This window comes from Salvelinus fontinalis, chromosome 11 (assembly GCF_029448725.1).
Source record: "Salvelinus fontinalis isolate EN_2023a chromosome 11, ASM2944872v1, whole genome shotgun sequence".
Lineage (NCBI taxonomy): Eukaryota > Metazoa > Chordata > Actinopteri > Salmoniformes > Salmonidae > Salvelinus > Salvelinus fontinalis.
In genome coordinates this window covers 8,804,671-8,823,142 of record NC_074675.1, presented here as the reverse complement: position 1 = coordinate 8,823,142, position 18,472 = coordinate 8,804,671, and the positions used below count along the sequence as shown (strand labels likewise).

Here is an 18,472-nt window from a genome sequence, read left to right as displayed (position 1 = left end):
GCTCTCTCTAATTCTCTCTTTCTCTCTTTCTTTCTTTCTCTCTCTCGGAGGACCTGAGCCCTAGGACCATGCCTCAGGACTACCTGGCATGATGACTCCTTGCTGTCTCCAGTCCACCTGGCCGTGCTGCTGCTCCAGTTTCAACTGTTCTGCCTGCGGCTATGGAACCCTGACCTGTTCACAGGACGTGCTACCTGTCCCAGACCTGCTGTTTTCAACTCTCTAGAGACAGCAGGAGCGGTAGAGATACTCTTAATGATCAGCTATGAAAAGCCAACTGACATTTACTCCTGAGGTGCTGACTTGTTCCACCCTCGACAACTACTGTGATTATTATTATTTGACCATGCTGGTCATTTATGAACATTTGAACATCTTGGCCATATTCTGTTATAATCTCCACTCGGCACAGCCAGAAGAGGACTGGCCACCCCTCATAGCCTGGTTCCTCTCTAGGTTTCTTCCTAGGTTTTGGCCTTTCTAGGGAGTTTTTCCTAGCCACCGTGCTTCTACACCTGCATTGCTTGCTGTTTGGGGTTTTAGGCTGGGTTTCTGTACAGCGCTTTGAGATATCAGCTGATGTAAGAAGGGCTATATAAATACATTTGATTTGATTTGCTCAGTCCTAGGACTATAAAACTGAAGTGCTGATAGAAGGGCTCAGGGCGGAAACTTAATTCAATAATGTTCAATAATGTTTAACGATGCTCCGAAACATGATAGAAGGAAATTAAGTAATTGGACAGGAAAAGGTGCAACACTCGCTCACCATGAGAGCGAAATCCCCATACTGGACCTTCTTTCAGCATTTCAGGACTTTGTTTTAATTTCTCCTTACCAGTGGGTCTCCTTCCGTGTCACTCTGTGACACTTGTTTGGAGGAGGCGCCCTCTTTGGAGGAGCTGTAGCCGTCATAGCCCACGTCCTCTGGCCGTAACTGGAGCAGGGCCTGGCTGTCATGCTGCAAGGAGGCAGATCTCCAGGGGTAGGTGTCCTTCACCCACTTAGACGGGTCCTCCCACGCCGCCCTCTTGCCGTACAGCTGTAATGGTGGCCACAAAACGAGAAACGAGTTAAGCGAAAGGAGAAATCATTGATGCTGATGACAGGGGCAACTTCACCCTACACCGGTACCCCTCTACTTTGTGTCCTTTGACCTCCGTCTGTACCCACCTGGAGCCCTTCTCTAACGGCTTCCAGCAGGTAAGGCACCAGGGAGTAGTTCCATAGGTCAGTGAACCACACCCGCGAGCCATCTGCATCCATGGGGCAGGACAGGAAGAGCCTGGGACCTGTAGGCAGAACACAACACATTCAGTGTGTTTTGTGGGATCAGAGACAATTCATGCTTGATTGGAAAATGTGGTCGGAGGCGCAGTACGGATGGTGTGACGCAGAGGCCAAATGGAGCTCTGTACCGCATCGCCGTGCGCCTCGCAAATGTTGTAACAATGCGGAGGGCTCTCTCTAGCTCCGCACTGACATGATTGGTTGACGGTAGGTGGCCGCGGGAGGTCCGGTATAAACACAAATTCACTTCCTTGACAACTTCTAACAGCTCTGTGCTGCTCAGTGAAGTGCAAGAAGTATGAATGCCCTGACTTCTGCAGAGCCCCTATCACCGTAAATGCTGCACGGCCGCCAATGCAGACGTCTGATTGACCACGTAGCGCCTTTCAGTTTGAGCACATAGCCAAAGTCACAACACCAAAATACACTTATTAAGTGTCATGTGTGCAATGTTCAAACGATCATTTAGAAATATGTGAACTCAGTGTGTGTGTGGGCATGCGTGCGTGCATTGTCTAACCGATGGTGACGTCTGAGGAGCTGTGAGCCTCCAGGAAGCCGTTGAGGTGCTGCCACGTCTTGGGAATCCAGTCGATGACCTTGATGAGGTCATTGCTGCGCATGTTCCTGTTGATCTCTGTCTCGATCAGCTTCCTGCGCAGAAATCGTCCCAGGAAACCCTTGACCGGCTCCGTGTGGTTGGCACACAGCACCCACCTGGAGACGGGGGAAAGGATGACGAGACAACATGCATGACATCACACTCTATGGAGCAGCTGTGATGGAATTGGAGGCTACACTGCTACATGATTCCGGTAGACCTGAAATGATTGGATGTGGTGGTTATTCAAATCAACCTATGGAAAGAAAACATCAAGCATCAAGTTTCTTATACCTAGGTCCAATTCTTTCAGATCAGTGACTAGAGAATGGCACTAGAGGTCGATTTGGAATTCAGCATTAGGGAAATTCCACGCAAGTTTGGCCCAAGGATAAGGGCCATTTGGGGGATGGATGTTTGGCATATATTTGAAATCTGTATCCCAAATAAAGCCCCATTGGTGATAACTGCTCTGTTGTCAGTTGTCATAATAAAGATGACTGCTTGTTCTGAGGCTTGCACTCTGGTTGGATCATTAAATATTGTAATTCCGACTCATAGTCAGGAAGACCAGTATCAGCGTGAAAGTTGTGCCACATTTGGCCTCATGGCATTTTATGAAATGCTGGGCTGTTTCCTGTACCTTCCATGGTGACAGTGTGATGAAAATGTTAATCAATGAATGTCAGTGTGATTTTGCATGCACCCAATGACAAATATATCTGTTGCCACATTAGTCATGTAATTATCTTCTCAAATATGTCACGTAAAAAATGACCAGGTGTGTAAGGCCTAAAATTATATCAGGTCAAATTAGCAAAGCTAATTAGCCAAGTTTAAGATGCACTATGCATAAATCACTCCGCCATTGCCTGTTTAGAAAAATTCTAATTTCAGTTTATGTAACAAAACCAGCAAGTATAGTGTAGAGAATCATTGTATCATCTAAACCGCTGTGAAATATTTTCCATAACCAAAAATATTGTATTGTCAGCTGTTTGAAGCTGGTGTACAAAACCAATGTTAAAGACGCAAAAACTAAACTTAACGGGAAGCATAGAAATAGCTCATATAGAATTTACTTTCAATTAGAATGACAGATCTATAATAAATATTTCTATGTGAATTTTGTCAGGTCGCCCACTAAGTTACATTTTGCAGCTTAATTACTCTGCCCCGAGCCAAACTGGGAAGAATATTCTCAGATTTTGATCCTACCTGTGTCCAATGTAAAACAGAACCAGCCACACTGTATCATATGTTTTGGGGCTGTCATAAACTGTCAGGTTTCTGGGAATTAATATTTACATGTTTCTCTGATATATATGACACTGTTATAGATCCGTCTCCCCTTACATCCCTTTTTGGAGTACTGCCCATAGGTACCCCTCTGTCAAGAATTCAGTTGGACACTGTTGCTTATACAACTCTTTTAGCTAGACGGCTAATACTACAGAACTGGAAGATGGCAGCTCCCCCATCTTATAAATATTGGGTGCGAGATGTGTTGTGCTCTCTGAAACTAGAAAAAATGTAATTCAATACACGTGGGAACCCCAAACTGTTTAATGAGGCTTGGGCTCCATTCCGGTCTTACTTTAAACAGTCCATCCTTTAATGGCATTCATATTAAAACAAAAATAAGTCTGTATTTGACTCCCCTGTGAATTAAGGGCTGGATGAGCATTTCTTTGTGTTTTTTTTCTTTTGGGGGTGGGGGGGGGGGGGGGGCATTAAGGTTGATGTGCCTATTGATTCTTATTGAATGTGACCTGCGGATGCCTTGTTCATCTTGCCCTGTCAGAGACTAAAATGTGAGCTCGTTTTGCCCTGTTTTTAATTTTTTCATTTTGTTCACGCTTACATAATTATATATATTTTTTAAAGCATTGTTAAAAAAAAAAAAAAAAAAAAAATTTGTCCAGTGGATGGTTGCATTTCTCCACCCCTATTCTTTGTCTGTTTACAGGAACAATAGTGAGGTGTCTGCTCTGTTCCTGTACTACAGATGGCCCTGGTAGCCTTCTGCCCGGTGTGTTCAACTTGTCCAAAGTACGGTATCTTTAAAGCTATTATTTTTTATTTGTATTTTTTCTAGTTGAGTATATTATTTATGTTGTCTTGTGTGTAAAACTGAATAAACAGAGTTTTCAAAAAAAGAAAAAAGCCCCAAAATAATGTTAGTTAGCACAAATCTGCTTGAATATGTTGTCTGTACAGGAAAAACAATATGTTCAAAGCAAAGAGCAAATGAAGCTTTTGAATCCTGGTTTGAGTGTTGGTGACATACCTGAAATTGTGGTGAAGCTCAAGGTTGGGAGAGGAAGACACTCCCTGGTTCATGGTTCCAATTACATACGGGCTGCAGACAAGACAGAACAATTATACTGAGGACAGTGCAGTTACGTACCAGGGCCAGGCAATAAAGATATTTACCTTTCCTTTCACAACAGTGATTGTGCTTATCAGGGAACAGTAGGTAAACTGTCTTGAATAGAATACGAATTGCATCATCTTGTAATGAGTAAAGCTAGAAATGGTTGTTAGTATAGAATCCCAGTGTTCACATTAACTCTAACTGTTGCATTTGAGTTAAACACAATCATCATCATCACCCCCATCATCATCATCATCATCATCATCATCATCATCATCATCATCATCATCATCATCATCATCATCATCATCATCATCATCATCATCATCATCATCATCATCATCATCATCATCATCATCACCACCACCATCCTATAGCGGCTAGACTTGCTTCCTGTGCCGGTGGAGCTATACTCACCATTTGTGGTACTTGTAGTTGAGGAATCCGTTGAAGATGTCGCTGAGTGAGCCGATGTGGTGGAGGTTGTCCAGTATGACCGCGGTGGGCAGCTCCGTCTCGCTGTCCTCAGAGTTGCACTGCTCTGCCAGGCTGGATAGGTACTGACGCAGGTCCTGCACAGAAACAACACACAGTGAGCTTAAAGATGTGGCCATTATTCATAAAGTGAGTGTTACTTTGTCTTTGAAATAGGACCACTGTCCTTGATATACTGTATAGTGCCAAACGAGGCGATTTATAGACAAATATGCCGACTCCTTAGCGACTAGCTCCTTAATACTCTTGTCTGAGCGTTTTCTTACCTTGCTGGATTTCTGGTCCACGTTGAAGCTAGCCAAGTTGCTCTCCGTGACCTTTCGACCAGACTTGGTGACAATGAACTCTGCCAGCTTGCTGGCCAGGAAGGACTTCCCGGTTCCGCTGGGGCCAGAGAGGATGATGCGGCGATGCTCCATGAGCAGGTTGAGGTATCTCTGGATGATGGGCTTGGGGATGAGGGTGTCAAATACCAGGCTGTCTATGCTGTTCTCCTTCACACCTGCAGGAGGAGAGACGTGATTGTCTGATGATACTAGGTGCTAATAATACAGGATATTATCATGTTAACGGTATATAACGGTACATAGCCTCTCACAACCTGTGTTAGACTGAATAGAATTCATGCCATTCTAAAACGAATGGAATGAATTGAGTTCATTCACTCAGGTAATAGCCCATAAAATATCATAATTAAATGCAGTGCGACTGTGCGATGGCTAAGAAATGATGTTAACATAAAATAAATCATGAGAAATGGGAAGAGTTGATTATTGTTTATGGTGCAACTCTTTGGGGCGTCAGGTGGCGTATGTGTCAAGCGTCTCAGAGTAGGAGCGCTGATTTAGGATCAGCAGAGTAACTATAATTCAGTTTCAATAACTTCAGAGTAACTATAATTCAGCTTCAATAACTGCAGAGTAACTATAATTCAGTTTAAATAACTGCAAAGTAACTATAATTCAGCTTCAATAACTTCAGAGTAACTATAATTCAGCTTCAATGACTGCAGAGTAACTATAATTCAGCTTCAATGACTGCAGAGTAACTATAATTCAGCTTCAATGACTGCAGAGTAACTATAATTCAGCTTCAATGACTGCAGAGTAACTATAATTCAGCTTCAATGACTGCAGAGTAACTATAATTCAGCTTCAATGACTGCAGAGTAACTATAATTCAGCTTCAATGACTGCAGAGTAACTATAATTCAGCTTCAATGACTGCAGAGTAACTATAATTCAGCTTCAATGACTGCAGAGTAACTATAATTGACTGTTGATGGGAGCTTGGACACTACTCCTCCAGTGAAAACACAACTGTAATGCAGGGTGCTGACACAGGATTCAATGGCACCCAGTTCAGGCCTGGCCCACTACATTTTCCTGCTGATGGCCACTGTTGTGACTATGGGAGAGAAGCGGCCATTATGACCACAGGAATATAGCAGCCAGCATGCGAGTGAAGTAAAGGAAGTGTTGTCTACTTTTTTTTTTTAGCTCTGGTGAATAAAAATGGAAGCCGATGTTAGTCCATTTAAAACACCTCCTTTGCCCCTTCAGGAGCAGTACATTGACTGAAGTGTCCGAAGTGCTTTTCAAAGTGCATGAGGGTATTGTCATGTCAGGATGAAGAAGCTTTTGGAAATTCTATTTAAACCTTCTGGGGTTCCATTTTGTCATGTTTGGAAATGTGCCATCCTATAAGTAGGGCCGTGGGTTGTTCCTGGTCAGGTCTCATGGTCAAGACTCAAGGCCCTTCCTCTATATCTGTGCTATTTTGATTTAATAAGCTTTATTATCCCACCAGAGGGAAATGTGTTTGGTCATGTCCTTAAAAGGATGTCGGACATACAGTAATACATAAAACACACAACAATAGAAACAGTGAAATGCATCATGCCGTTAGTCTGGGCCATCCTAGTACCTTTGAGGTTGACACTGATGACGTTGTTGTCCCCCACCAGGTAGCCACAGGGCAGCATTTCAGGCAGTTCAGAGGCGTGGGCCCGCACCACATCCCCCATCCTATAGCTGACTATACTGTCTGAGTTCAGCCCCAGACTGGTCAGTGGGTCCACCCGGAACACGTACTCCTGGAGGGGAAATGGCCAAATAGAATTCTAAGATAAAGACACATTCTATCTAATATCTCAGTGTTTATCCATGTGTTTCCACAACAAAGAAATAGTCTGTCAATCATACAGATGAAGAACCATATATCATGAGCTTTTTCTGACACAAAAATGTAGTGCTTCATATTTGGTTTTCCGTCTGTAGGGTTCAGTCAGTGACTGAATGGTGAGCAGGGGGAAGGAGGTTGTACCTTGAATAATCGTCTGATTACTCCATCTAGCACATCCCACTTGGTCTTTCCGCTCACGCCGATGGAACCAATGAGGTACTCCTGGCTTTGCATACCCTGAGTGTACGACAGGGAATTAGAAAATGTCCCATGTCAGAGACTTGAATGAAAATAAGTTACAAAATTGTTGTACCAAACAGTGACTTGGACTGAAATAGGTGCCAGTGTTTATTTTGGTTGCCGGTACTGTTAATATTAAGGTGATATAATATTTTATAAGAGGAACAGAAAAACTAAGGTCCCGGTACTCGGCTCCGGTGAGCTCCTGCCCAAGTCAAGCGCTGGTACCGAAGCATCTGATTATACGACAGCATAAGATTCTCACATTGTTATTCTAGGCACCATATCTCATTAGTTACCTTGGTTTTATTGGAGCCACTGTTGATTGTGACCACAATGCGGACACTGCGCCCCTCTTTGCGTAGATTGCCCTCATAACCATCGTCCAGGAGAATATCTGTGGGCACAAACACAACTATCTATCAAGGGAGGAAACAATCTTGGGGAAAAACATCTCTGTAATAAAAGCGTCTGAAAAATAGAGAAGTAAAAACAACAGAGCCTAAATGTAATATAGAGCGGTCCTCCTGTAATATAGAGCGGTCCTCCTGTAATATAGAGCGGTCCTCCTGTAATATAGAGCGGTCCTCCTGTAATATAGAGCGGTCCTCCTGTAATATAGAGCGGTCCTCCTGTAATATAGAGCGGTCCTCCTGTAATATAGAGCGGTCCTCCTGTAATATAGAGCGGTCCTCCTGTAATATAGAGCGGTCCTCCTGTAATATAGAGCGGTCCTCCTGTAATATAGAGCGGTCCTCCTGTAATATAGAGCGGTCCTCCTGTAATATAGAGCGGTCCTCCTGTAATATAGAGCGGTCCTCCTGCCTGTTTGAAAGACACGGTTGTCAGGCTAAAAAAGTTACATTGCTAGGAGCTCCAGATATTAATTATAAACAATCTATTTTCCTCTCTCTCTGCTTTATTTACATTGAACTGGGGAGGAAGGGGAACTACTTTGTATTCGGCTGGCTTGCTGGTACGCAGGCTCTGTGCAGGGGTGATAAGGGCCCTCTGCCACTCGTCTTCCCACGCGCTGCTGCTCCCAACTCATCCCACCATCAATTAAACAGCCCCAAAGTCCTCCGAGAGTGTTCTATTTTAATTACAGGACAGACGAGGAGACCAAAGGAGGACCGAACAGCACTCCACTCATCGACGAGGACAAGGCCGGAGTCGGAGAAGAAGAGCATACAAGGTTTAATTAGTCTTTCTCTCACACACACACACACACACACACACACACACACACACACACACACACACACACACACACACACACACACACACACACACACACACACACACACACACACACACACACACACACACACACACACACACACACACACACGCCTCTCCGAGGAGTTCTGTTCTGACGTCTGCTTGATTGATGCAGATGTTACTTCAACTTGAGAAACTCTACTTGGACAAACGTGCTGTGGTGATTCACCTTCATCCAAAAGGATTAGCACATTGTCTTCAAACTGGCCGAACAGCGTGTTGGGTAACAGTAAAGATAGGACAACGCAGCGTGTTGGTAACAGTAAAGATAGGACAACGCAGCGTGTTGGGTAACAGTAAAGATAGGGCAAAGCAGCGTGTTGGGTAACAGTAAAGATAGGGCAATGCAGCGTGTTGGGTAACAGTAAAGATAGGGCAAAGCAGCGTGTTGGGTAACAGTAAAGATAGGGCAATGCAGCGTGTTGGGTAACAGTAAAGATAGGAAAACGCAGCGTGTTGGTAACAGTAAAGATAGGGCAACTCAGCGTGTTGGTAACAGTAAAGATAGGGCAACTCAGCGTGTTGGGTAACAGTAAAGATAGGGCAACGCAGCGTGTTGGTAACAGTAAAGATAGGGGCAACGCAGCGTGTTGGTAACAGTAAAGATAGGGCGACGCAGCGTGTTGGGTAACAGTAAAGATAGGGCAACGCAGCGTGTTGGGTAACAGTAAAGATAGGGCAACGCAGCGTGTTGGGTAACAGTAAAGATAGGGGCAACGCAGCGTGTTGGGTAACAGTAAATATAGGGCAACGCAGTTTATAATTTAAACTGTTCTTCTAAATCATCATCCAGGAGAATATAATGTAAACTGTTCTACTGAATCATCATCCAGGAGAATATAATGTAAACTGTTCTACTGAATCATCATCCAGGAGAATATAATGTAAACTGTTCTACTAAATCATCATCCAGGAGAATATAATGTAAACTGTTCAACTAAATCATCATCCAGGAGAATATAATGTAAACTGTTCTACTGAATCATCATCCAGGAGAATATAATGTAAACTGTTCTACTGAATCATCATCCAGGAGAATATAATGTAAACTGTTCTACTGAGTTGTAGAGTCACGGGGCTGTGGTGAATCACCTGACATGATGGTGTCTGTCATGTTGTAGAGTCACGGGGTTGTGGTGGGTCACCTGACATGATGGTGTCTGTCATGTTGTAGAGTCACGGGGCTGTGGTGGGTCACCTGACATGATGGTGTCTGTCATGTTGTAGAGTCACGGGGCTGTGGTGAATCACCTGACATGATGGTGTCTGTCATGTTGTAGAGTCACGGGGCTGTGGTGAATCACCTGACATGATGGTGTCTGTCATGTTGTAGAGTCACGGGGCTGTGGTGGGTCACCTGACATGATGGTGTCTGTCATGTTGTAGAGTCACGGGGTTGTGGTGGGTCACCTGACATGATGGTATCTGTCATGTTGTAGAGTCACGGGGCTGTGGTGAATCACCTGACATGATGGTATCTGTCATGTTGTAGAGTCACGGGGTTGTGGTGAATCACCTGACATGATGGTGTCTGTCATGTTGTAGAGTCACGGGGTTGTGGTGAATCACCTGACATGATGGTATCTGTCATGTTGTAGAGTCACGGGGCTGTGGTGAATCACCTGACATGATGGTGTCTGTCATGTTGTAGAGTCACGGGGCTGTGGTGAATCACCTGACATGATGGTATCTGTCATGTTGTAGAGTCACGGGGCTGTGGTGGGTCACCTGACATGATGGTGTCTGTCATGTTGTAGAGTCACGGGTTATGGTGGGTCACCTGACATGATGGTGTCTGTCATGTTGTAGAGTCACGGGTTATGGTGGGTCACCTGACATGATGGTGTCTGTCATGTAGAGTCACGGAGCTGTGGTGAATCACCTGACATGATGGTGTCTGTCATGTTGTAGAGTCACGGGGCTGTGGTGGGTCACCTGACATGATGGTGTCTGTCATGTTGTAGAGTCACGGGTTGTGGTGGGTCACCTGACATGATGGTGTCTGTCATGTTGTAGAGTCACGGGGTTGTGGTGAATCACCTGACATGATGGTGTCTGTCATGTTGTAGAGTCACGGGTTGTGGTGGGTCACCTGACATGATGGTGTCTGTCATGTTGTAGAGTCACGGGGTTGTGGTGGGTCACCACAGTTGATGTTGAGGTTGTTGACCTTACAGGCTCAAAGCTGTGGCTCACCTGACATGATGGTGTCTGTGATATTGAGGTTGTTGAGGGACAGGCCCAGAGATTGGCGCGAGGAGGACGAGGATGTGCTGGAGGTCTCAGAGGGCGGCCGGCCCATCTTGGCTGGCGTGGCAGCTGGCGTGGTGCCTCCCGTCTTGAGACGGTCATTTTCTGCTTTCAGCAGCTCGATCTCATTCTGCCCAATGACAGAGAATAAACATCAGGAGGATACTCTAAATGACAATGTCGTTGTTTCCTGACAGATGCTTTTCTAAACCATAGAAACATAATTACCAGAATGGACATTCCCATTCAAGTCAATGTTCTGTGATGGGTGGACCAGCAACCGTATTGAGTGTCCTGTCTAGTAATTCATATTTCTATGGTTATAACTCATCATGTAGGCCTATGCCACATGTTGGGAGACAATGACGTCACCACAAATGGACGCTTTTAGAGAGCAATCCAGAAATTGAGCCCAACCCGATGTAAAATAAAGTCTTTCTACTGAGAGGTAAACCGATTAGAAGAATATGGAAATTTGCTTGCATTCAGACTGGCCATAGTTATCATTGTGGATCAGTATTAGTGTCATTGTTGGCTGTGAGAGCATTTTAATCTCAACAGAGCTCTTTGTACTGGGCTGTTCACAAATCTAAATCCCAGATTAAGGGCCTGGGTGGATTATCTACACATCTGAGGAGAGAGTGCTGACTTCTCCAGTTGTTGCCGTTTTGTCATGGGAGTTGACATCAACGGCCAAGCCACTGTCCCCCCGGTCTTTGTCACAAGATGCGTTGTCAGTGCTCTACCAGAAAGGTGATTGGGTGTATGGCACGGCCAGCCCCACTGACAGATAAACCTAATTAGTGGTCTGAGTGGTTATATTGTAAGTTGATCACGGTGCCATCGCGGCTTGTTGGCTTCCCCCTGAACCCCCTGACCACCCCAGTCACCCCTGGCATGGCATCAAAGAGCCAGAACAATCCCCAAACACTGCATTAGCTCCCTAACTGCACAGTGTCACGCCCCACTGGCCCCTGGGAAACAGGTCTCTCTGGGTGCAACCCAATAATGTCTCCTCCTGAAGTATTGTTTTTACAGCATAAACAATATATATACAGATAAAACAACAGATAAGAAATGGACTGGATTAGTGTTAAACAAACAACAATATAAGGCTATATGTACAATTAGTGATTTGATATATAAGTCAGTGCTAATTCACATTGGTGGGTCCCCCATGGTTTGGGTTGTGCATTCGTTTAGCAGGCTACCTGGTTCCTCACCTGCATACGGTTCATGGCCTCTCGGATCTGGTCCAGGTGGTGGGCGGAGCTAAGAGCCTCCAGGCGGATGTCTGTCAGCTTCAGTTCCTTCTCCCTCAGCTCGTTCTTCAGCTGCAGGATGATCTCCGCCTCCGCCTCCGTGCACTCACACAGCCTGCAAGGGGTCACACAGGGGTCACAGGGCTAGAAATACTACACACAGGGATAGTTACACATAGAGGTTAGAAATACTACAAACAGGGGTAGTTACACATACAGACTAGAAATACTACAAACAGGGGCAGTTACACATACAGACTAGAAATACTACAAACAGGGGTAGTTACACATACAGACTAGAAATACTACAAACAGGGGTAGTTACACATACAGACTAGAAATACTACAAACAGGGGTAGTTACACATACAGGCTAGAAATACTACAAACATGGGCAGTTACACATACAGTACAGTACAGGCATGGGGAGCGTCCACCGAGGGAACCTCAACCCCCGAGGGACAGGGAGAGAACTCGGCTGAACAGTCAAACCAAAGAGGATCCATTGGAGTCAGTAGGAAACCGTTATGGCAGACATACTTAGAAAACACACATACACATAGGTGGTATGGGGTCACACAGGGATCAGGTGAGCATTGGGGATGAGTGAATCCTCCATCATAGGAATTGTCCATCTGGCATGCCAAGCAAAGACAAAGATGGTGTCTGTCTACGGTTCCAGTGTTGCTACTACTGCTACCATGTAAGTCATTCACTACTATCAAACTATGCAGGTCATAGCTGAGTTTACGATCTGAAATGGGGAAATTGACTTCAAAACCCACACCATGATCATCACCCTCCATCAGCCTGTCAGGGACCCTCCAAAGAAGTGAGGGTAAACCAACTAGCCAGCTGGCCCACACACAGCAGATGTGAATGAAACTAGCATGCTTCTGGCAAATGCATGGCCAGCCGAGGATATTAGCAAGATGGAGGAGCCTTCTGTACATGGCCAATTCACCAGCAGTATCAGTAAGCACGGAAATATAATATAATCTCCCATGACTGCTACAAGTGATTTTAATATTTGTGTACGCGGCTCACATTCTGGTGCATTATATTTTTGTGTCGTGGCCTGATTGGGGCCCTTTGTGAGAGAAAGGTTACGTCCCAAAGAGCACTCTATTCCCTATATAGTGCACTACTTTTGACCAGAGCCCTATGGGTCCTAGAGTGCACAATATAGGGACTAACATGCCATTTGGGAGCCACACAAAGATAAAAGCAGGCTGAGTTAAGATGATGAATGCACTTCACACCCCCAACAGCGTGCCAGCCACACACGGCCTGTTACCGAGATCTGTGTTTGTAGACCACATGACCGTTTAGCCTTCTCTTTGACATCCAAATGGGGAGGGGCTTGCTATCACAAACGCACTTGTTACTGGACAGATAGACATATGAAATGGAGAAACAAGGTGAACAAGAAGAGACGTGAAAAAAAGACTGTGTGAATTCAGAAGAAAAACAACATTTGTGCCAAGAAATGGAAGATGCTGAAGTATGTGTTGTATGTAGATTGGGATGTAGCCTGTGTGTAATAATAATAATAATGATGAGGTGGGTGATTATTTTGTCCTGTTTCACACATGTACCAGTGTGTATTCATACATGTGTTAATTAGAATCCCAACTCCCCCTGAGACATCCTCGGGAGGTAGGGTCACGTCCAGGGTCAGCCATTATCAACAGTGACTGGGGTCACGTCCAGGGTCAGCCATTATCAACAGTGACTGGGGTCACGTCCAGGGTCAGCCATTATCAACAGTAACCCTGGAGCAATTAGGGTTAAGTGCCTTGCACAAGGGGAAAATCGACAGATTCTTCACCTTGTCAGCTCGCGGATTCAAACTAGCGACCTTTCGGTTACTGGCCCAACGCTCTAACAGCTAGGCTATCTGCCTATCGGTGTGTATATTACAGTATACTCACTCTGTGGTAGAGGCTGAGGAGAGTAGTGTTGGGAAGCTGTCCTGTCTGTTAGCATGCTGTAGCTTGGGCGAGGAAGGCAGCGATGAGTCCGTCATCTCTTCGATGTCATCTTGGGGAGACTGAGGCTTGTTGCCCTTCTTCTTACTGAACGCCTGCTTGAACGAGCTCCGCAACTGCAAGGGAAACACCAAAACGTCAACATCGCCCATCTCTCCAACTTAACGGACATCATTTCCTGTCGGGCCAAGTCAGTGCTGTTCTTAGGCAACAGTCACCATCTGAGAGAGAGGGAACGCAAGGCAACTCAATCAAGGGCGAGAGAGGGATCCAATCAAGGGCGACTGTATGGAGGAGGAATGAGGAATGCAGGGAGGAGCCAGACTGTATGGAGGAGGAACGAGGAATGCAGGGGAGGAGCCAGACTGGAGGAATGAGGAATGCAGGGAGGAGCCAGACTGTATGGAGGAGGAATGAGGAATGCAGGGGAGGAGCCAGACTTTTTAAGGTCCTGGAACTAGAAACAAACAGGCAGTCAAAATGGAGGAAGAGGAGAGGGGGGCTGTTTCCATGCCGAACAGTTGTAGAAGGGGAAAACGTTGAGGAACTGAGGAGGAAAGGAGAGGAGGAAGTCACCACAGCATACGGACGGTAGACGCTTTAGTACAACTAACCTGTGCTGGGATGGAATCAGCCACCTGAGGATAGAACAATCACTGCTGTTACCACAAGGACACGCCGCTCCACTGACCCACACATCATCACTACTGTTTTACCGCTAGGGCCACCATTATCTTTAAAGGGGCAATCTGAGATTGGTACATCTATTTTTATACTTTCAAATTAATGATATATATATAGATGTTTGAAGAATATAGCTTATAAATACCTAATGAGCTTTGTTCAACTGTCATACAACCAAAAAACTTCCCTTGCCCCTTTAAAACTCCATTTAACTGGCAATTAGTTCCTGAGGTCTGAGGCATTTGCATTTTGGCATCTCTAGGTTCCCTTGTTTGGAGGAGGAGCCCTAGCACATTATTTTCAGTGTGACTGGAGCCTTTCCCCCCTATGTCAAAGAACATCTGGAGCCACAATGGAGCCGGCAGTAGGAGACATTTTGTTTCCTGTACAAGTTGAAGAATGGATCCAGGGAGGGGAAACTGTGTTTTTGTGTGTGTTTGTGTGTGTGTGCCCATGTCCTGCTCCCTGCTGTTAGCGATGCCCTCTTCAGCCAGATCACAGGCACTTCATTAACCTCTGAGCCACACACTCCCAGTGTTTCAGGCCACAGGGGCACAGAGGCAGAATTTATATGCAAATGAATATGAATAGCTGCATAAATAAGAACCAGATGTGTATTTCTGAGCGTGGGCTGAGCTTTTCTCTGGCTCAGAGTCTGGGAAGGATTGGGAAAGAGAGTTGAGCAGGTGTAAAGATGCTGGTCGTACTCCTGGACGGACATTTAGCAGGTAATCATGGTTTCCCACAAGAGATAGTATGGAGGTCAGATTGTATACTCTTGAAGTGGGGTTGTCTTCTGTACTGAATCTTATTATAAGAATGTATGAGTAATTATTGAATGTAATGAAAAATTATTCAGAGGGTCCTCGCAAATAGTAGTCAGTAACCAGCAGGAAACTGTATTACCGGCAGAAAAACACAGGGTAGAGAGAGGATTTACAAAAACGTGGATTTTGAATGAATGCGTTTCTCAAATAGGGTGTGTAATTTTTTCTCCATGGGAGGCAGAAGTGTAACTGCACACAGAAGGAGAGGGGAAATAAGCTTAATATTACTAGGAGAGATGGACTGTACGCTTAATCAAGGGGTACACTGACTGGGGGATTTAAGGCAACAAAGCGGGACAGCACTGATTCATGCTTAAATAAGTATCTGTCCCTTTCGGGTATATGGACCACATTAGGCACTATTTGAAATAGTGAATTAAGCCTTTATTTGGTATTATTAACACATTTTATTAGGCCTTTATTTTGTGTTTTCTTCTTTACACATGAATGAGTACAGGAAACACTGAATGAAGGACTAACAACTGGCTAATACTATAGAATAAAGGTCCTATTTATCTACTTATATACACAATTATACACTTAGGAAATGAGTGCCCAATATGTGATCCTTGTACAAAAGTGTTACCCCTCTTGATCTCAAAGTCATTCACTCTGTCATAGACATGCGAGAGGATGGGGGGTTTCATATTCACCTTGTTGCCTCTCTCCTTTCCCTGGCAGAGGGTTAGGGTTAGGGAGAGCGTGAGAAAAGGGAGTGGAATTACAAGTCACAGTTATGACAATGTATGACTTCTCAGTAGAAAGGAGTGTGAGACTGGCATGGTTTAGATGGTTCAGAGGTTAGAGTGAAGTGCACTGGAGACGTCTATACAAGCCAAGAAACCCTCCTCCTCTCCTTCTCCCGTGGGATTTCTTCACTCACTAACTTACCCAGCTCTTCTTCTTCTTCTTCTTGTCCTCTAGGTCTTTGGCGCTGCCCAGGGATGAGTGACTGGCTGCACTGTTGATGCTGGACATGCTCTCCGACGAGTGTTGCCGCCTAATCCGCAGGTCTGGAAGCACAAGACAACTCGCTTTTTTAGTACCTACCCAGTCTAACTCCCAAGCGCCAGGTGTTTGAGATCAACTTTCAAAGAGGATGAACTTTCTAGAGTGGTGTATGGCTGCTCTGAACTTTCTAGAGTGGTGTATGGCTGCTCTGAACATTCTAGAGTGGTGTATGGCTGCTCTGAACATTCTAGAGGGGTGTATGGCTGCTCTGAACATTCTAGAGTGGTGTATGGCTGCTCTGAACATTCTAGAGTGGCGTATGGCTGCTCTGAGCATTCTAGAGTGGTGTATGGCTGCTCTGAACATTCTAGAGTGGTGTATGGCTGCTCTAAACATTCTAGAGTGGTGTATGGCTGCTCTGAGCATTCAGAGTGGTGTATGGCTGCTCTGAACATTCTAGAGTGGTGTATGGCTGCTCTGAGCATTCTAGAGTGGTGTATGGCTGCTCTGAACATTCTAGAGTGGTGTATGGCTGCTCTGAACATTCTAGAGTGGTGTATGGCTGCTCTGAGCATTCTAGAGTGGTGTATGGCTGCTCTGAACATTCTAGAGTGGTGTATGGCTGCTCTGAACATTCTAGAGTGGTGTAAGGCTGCTCTGAGCATTCTAGAGTGGTGTATGGCTGCTCTGAACATTCTAGAGTGGTGTATGGCTGCTCTGAACATTCTAGAGTGGTGTATGGCTGCTCTGAACATTCTAGAGTGGTGTATGGCTGCTCTGAACATTCTAGAGTGGTGTAAGGCTGCTCTGAGCATTCTAGAGTGGTGTATGGCTGCTCTGAACATTCTAGAGTGGTGTATGGCTGCTCTGAGCATTCTAGAGTGGTGTATGGCTGCTCTGAACATTCTAGAGTGGTGTATGGCTGCTCTCATGAGTAAAGAGGGACAGAGTTTGAACTGTGTGGGTCGATCAAGAGGAAGAGGTGTGGTTCTTGCCCACACTAAAGCGCATATGGAGGGTTCTCCTCTGGCGGCGCTACCTTTGTGTAGGTGGTCGGGGCCGTTGAGGGCCACTTGGATGGCTGTCTGGGCGTCTGTGTTCTGGGCTTTCAGCGCCTCGATGGTCTCTCTCAGCTCAGCCAGCTCCGACTCCTGAGGGAAGAGAAGCAGCGCCACAGATCAACCTCCACAGCACCACCACATCACAGACAATACCAACCTGCACAATTGAAAACAATGGCAGAATGTGCTTGATTATAGATATACTGTAGAAATATCATTTGGAGTCCCCAAAAAAGAACAAATGTGCTTTAGGTGGATCTTGAATAGACCTTTTTGTTCACTAACCCTGTTACAAGAGAAACATCTTGTTTTCTGCCTCTAAATCTCTAACGGTCTACCCTTCATTTCGGCCGGGGGCACCATTCTCTCAATTCTCAATCCAAAACTCAATGACAGTCGTACGATAACTCAGTCAAATATTCCTGCCTCAAAAGCACAGAGAGATAGGCCATAAGCAGGTTTAAGAAGATAAGGTTTGGCAATAGAGTTTTACCCTCCGCCCCACCTGCTTGGATAAAAGCTACACGGTGCCGCTTCTCTCTATTAAACCCACATGATTAGATATAAGGCAACAGCACTCCAATTCCCCCAAAACCACTGTGGGCTTGTGATAGGGTTTCAGTCTTAATTAAAAGTTGGGAGGGCGCAGGCGGCTTGCTTAACAAAGACGTCCCTCTAGAATCTCTCGTTTAATTTATCCAGGATTAGGGCTGCCACAGCTCGTCAATGTTATGAGTAGAGTTTCCACGAGCAGGCGGACAGGCGGAAACGCTCACGTTTCATCACAAGGACGGCTTTACATTTACAACACATGCACCATTCTTTCACTGATCCTCGTTTTAGAGCTCGACGACGTTACCCTATCTGGGTTCTTCTCCCAGACCCTAATCCCACTCAAACGCTGCCAATTAGGAACCGTAACAAACACTTCTGTCATCTCTAATGTGGTCTGACATCTGTCTATGAGTATAGCATCATT

At 45.3% G+C, this 18,472-nt stretch overlaps 1 protein-coding gene across 9 annotated transcripts in view; it reads right to left on the bottom strand.

The window, feature by feature from the left end:
• Window positions 1-18,472, bottom strand: part of LOC129864961 (neuron navigator 3-like) — a 290,755-nt gene that overhangs the window by 4,247 nt on the left and 268,036 nt on the right. For 4 of the 9 annotated variants that reach the window (XM_055937305.1, XM_055937310.1, XM_055937307.1 and 1 more), the window contains 16 exons: window positions 17,472-17,583; window positions 16,373-16,494; window positions 16,135-16,155; window positions 14,585-14,608; window positions 13,914-14,086; window positions 11,930-12,095; window positions 10,665-10,848; window positions 7,487-7,584; window positions 7,089-7,184; window positions 6,690-6,858; window positions 5,030-5,265; window positions 4,686-4,840; window positions 4,182-4,253; window positions 1,811-2,007; window positions 1,174-1,292; window positions 839-1,042 (listed from right to left, as the gene is read on the bottom strand). In XM_055937305.1, the coding sequence (XP_055793280.1) occupies window positions 839-1,042; window positions 1,174-1,292; window positions 1,811-2,007; window positions 4,182-4,253; window positions 4,686-4,840; window positions 5,030-5,265; window positions 6,690-6,858; window positions 7,089-7,184; window positions 7,487-7,584; window positions 10,665-10,848; window positions 11,930-12,095; window positions 13,914-14,086; window positions 14,585-14,608; window positions 16,135-16,155; window positions 16,373-16,494; window positions 17,472-17,583 (2,148 nt within the window). The remainder of the gene's footprint in view (window positions 1-838; window positions 1,043-1,173; window positions 1,293-1,810; window positions 2,008-4,181; window positions 4,254-4,685; window positions 4,841-5,029; window positions 5,266-6,689; window positions 6,859-7,088; window positions 7,185-7,486; window positions 7,585-10,664; window positions 10,849-11,929; window positions 12,096-13,913; window positions 14,087-14,584; window positions 14,609-16,134; window positions 16,156-16,372; window positions 16,495-17,471; window positions 17,584-18,472) is intronic. The other 5 variants (XM_055937306.1, XM_055937309.1, XM_055937312.1 and 2 more) reach the window with 5 other exon arrangements.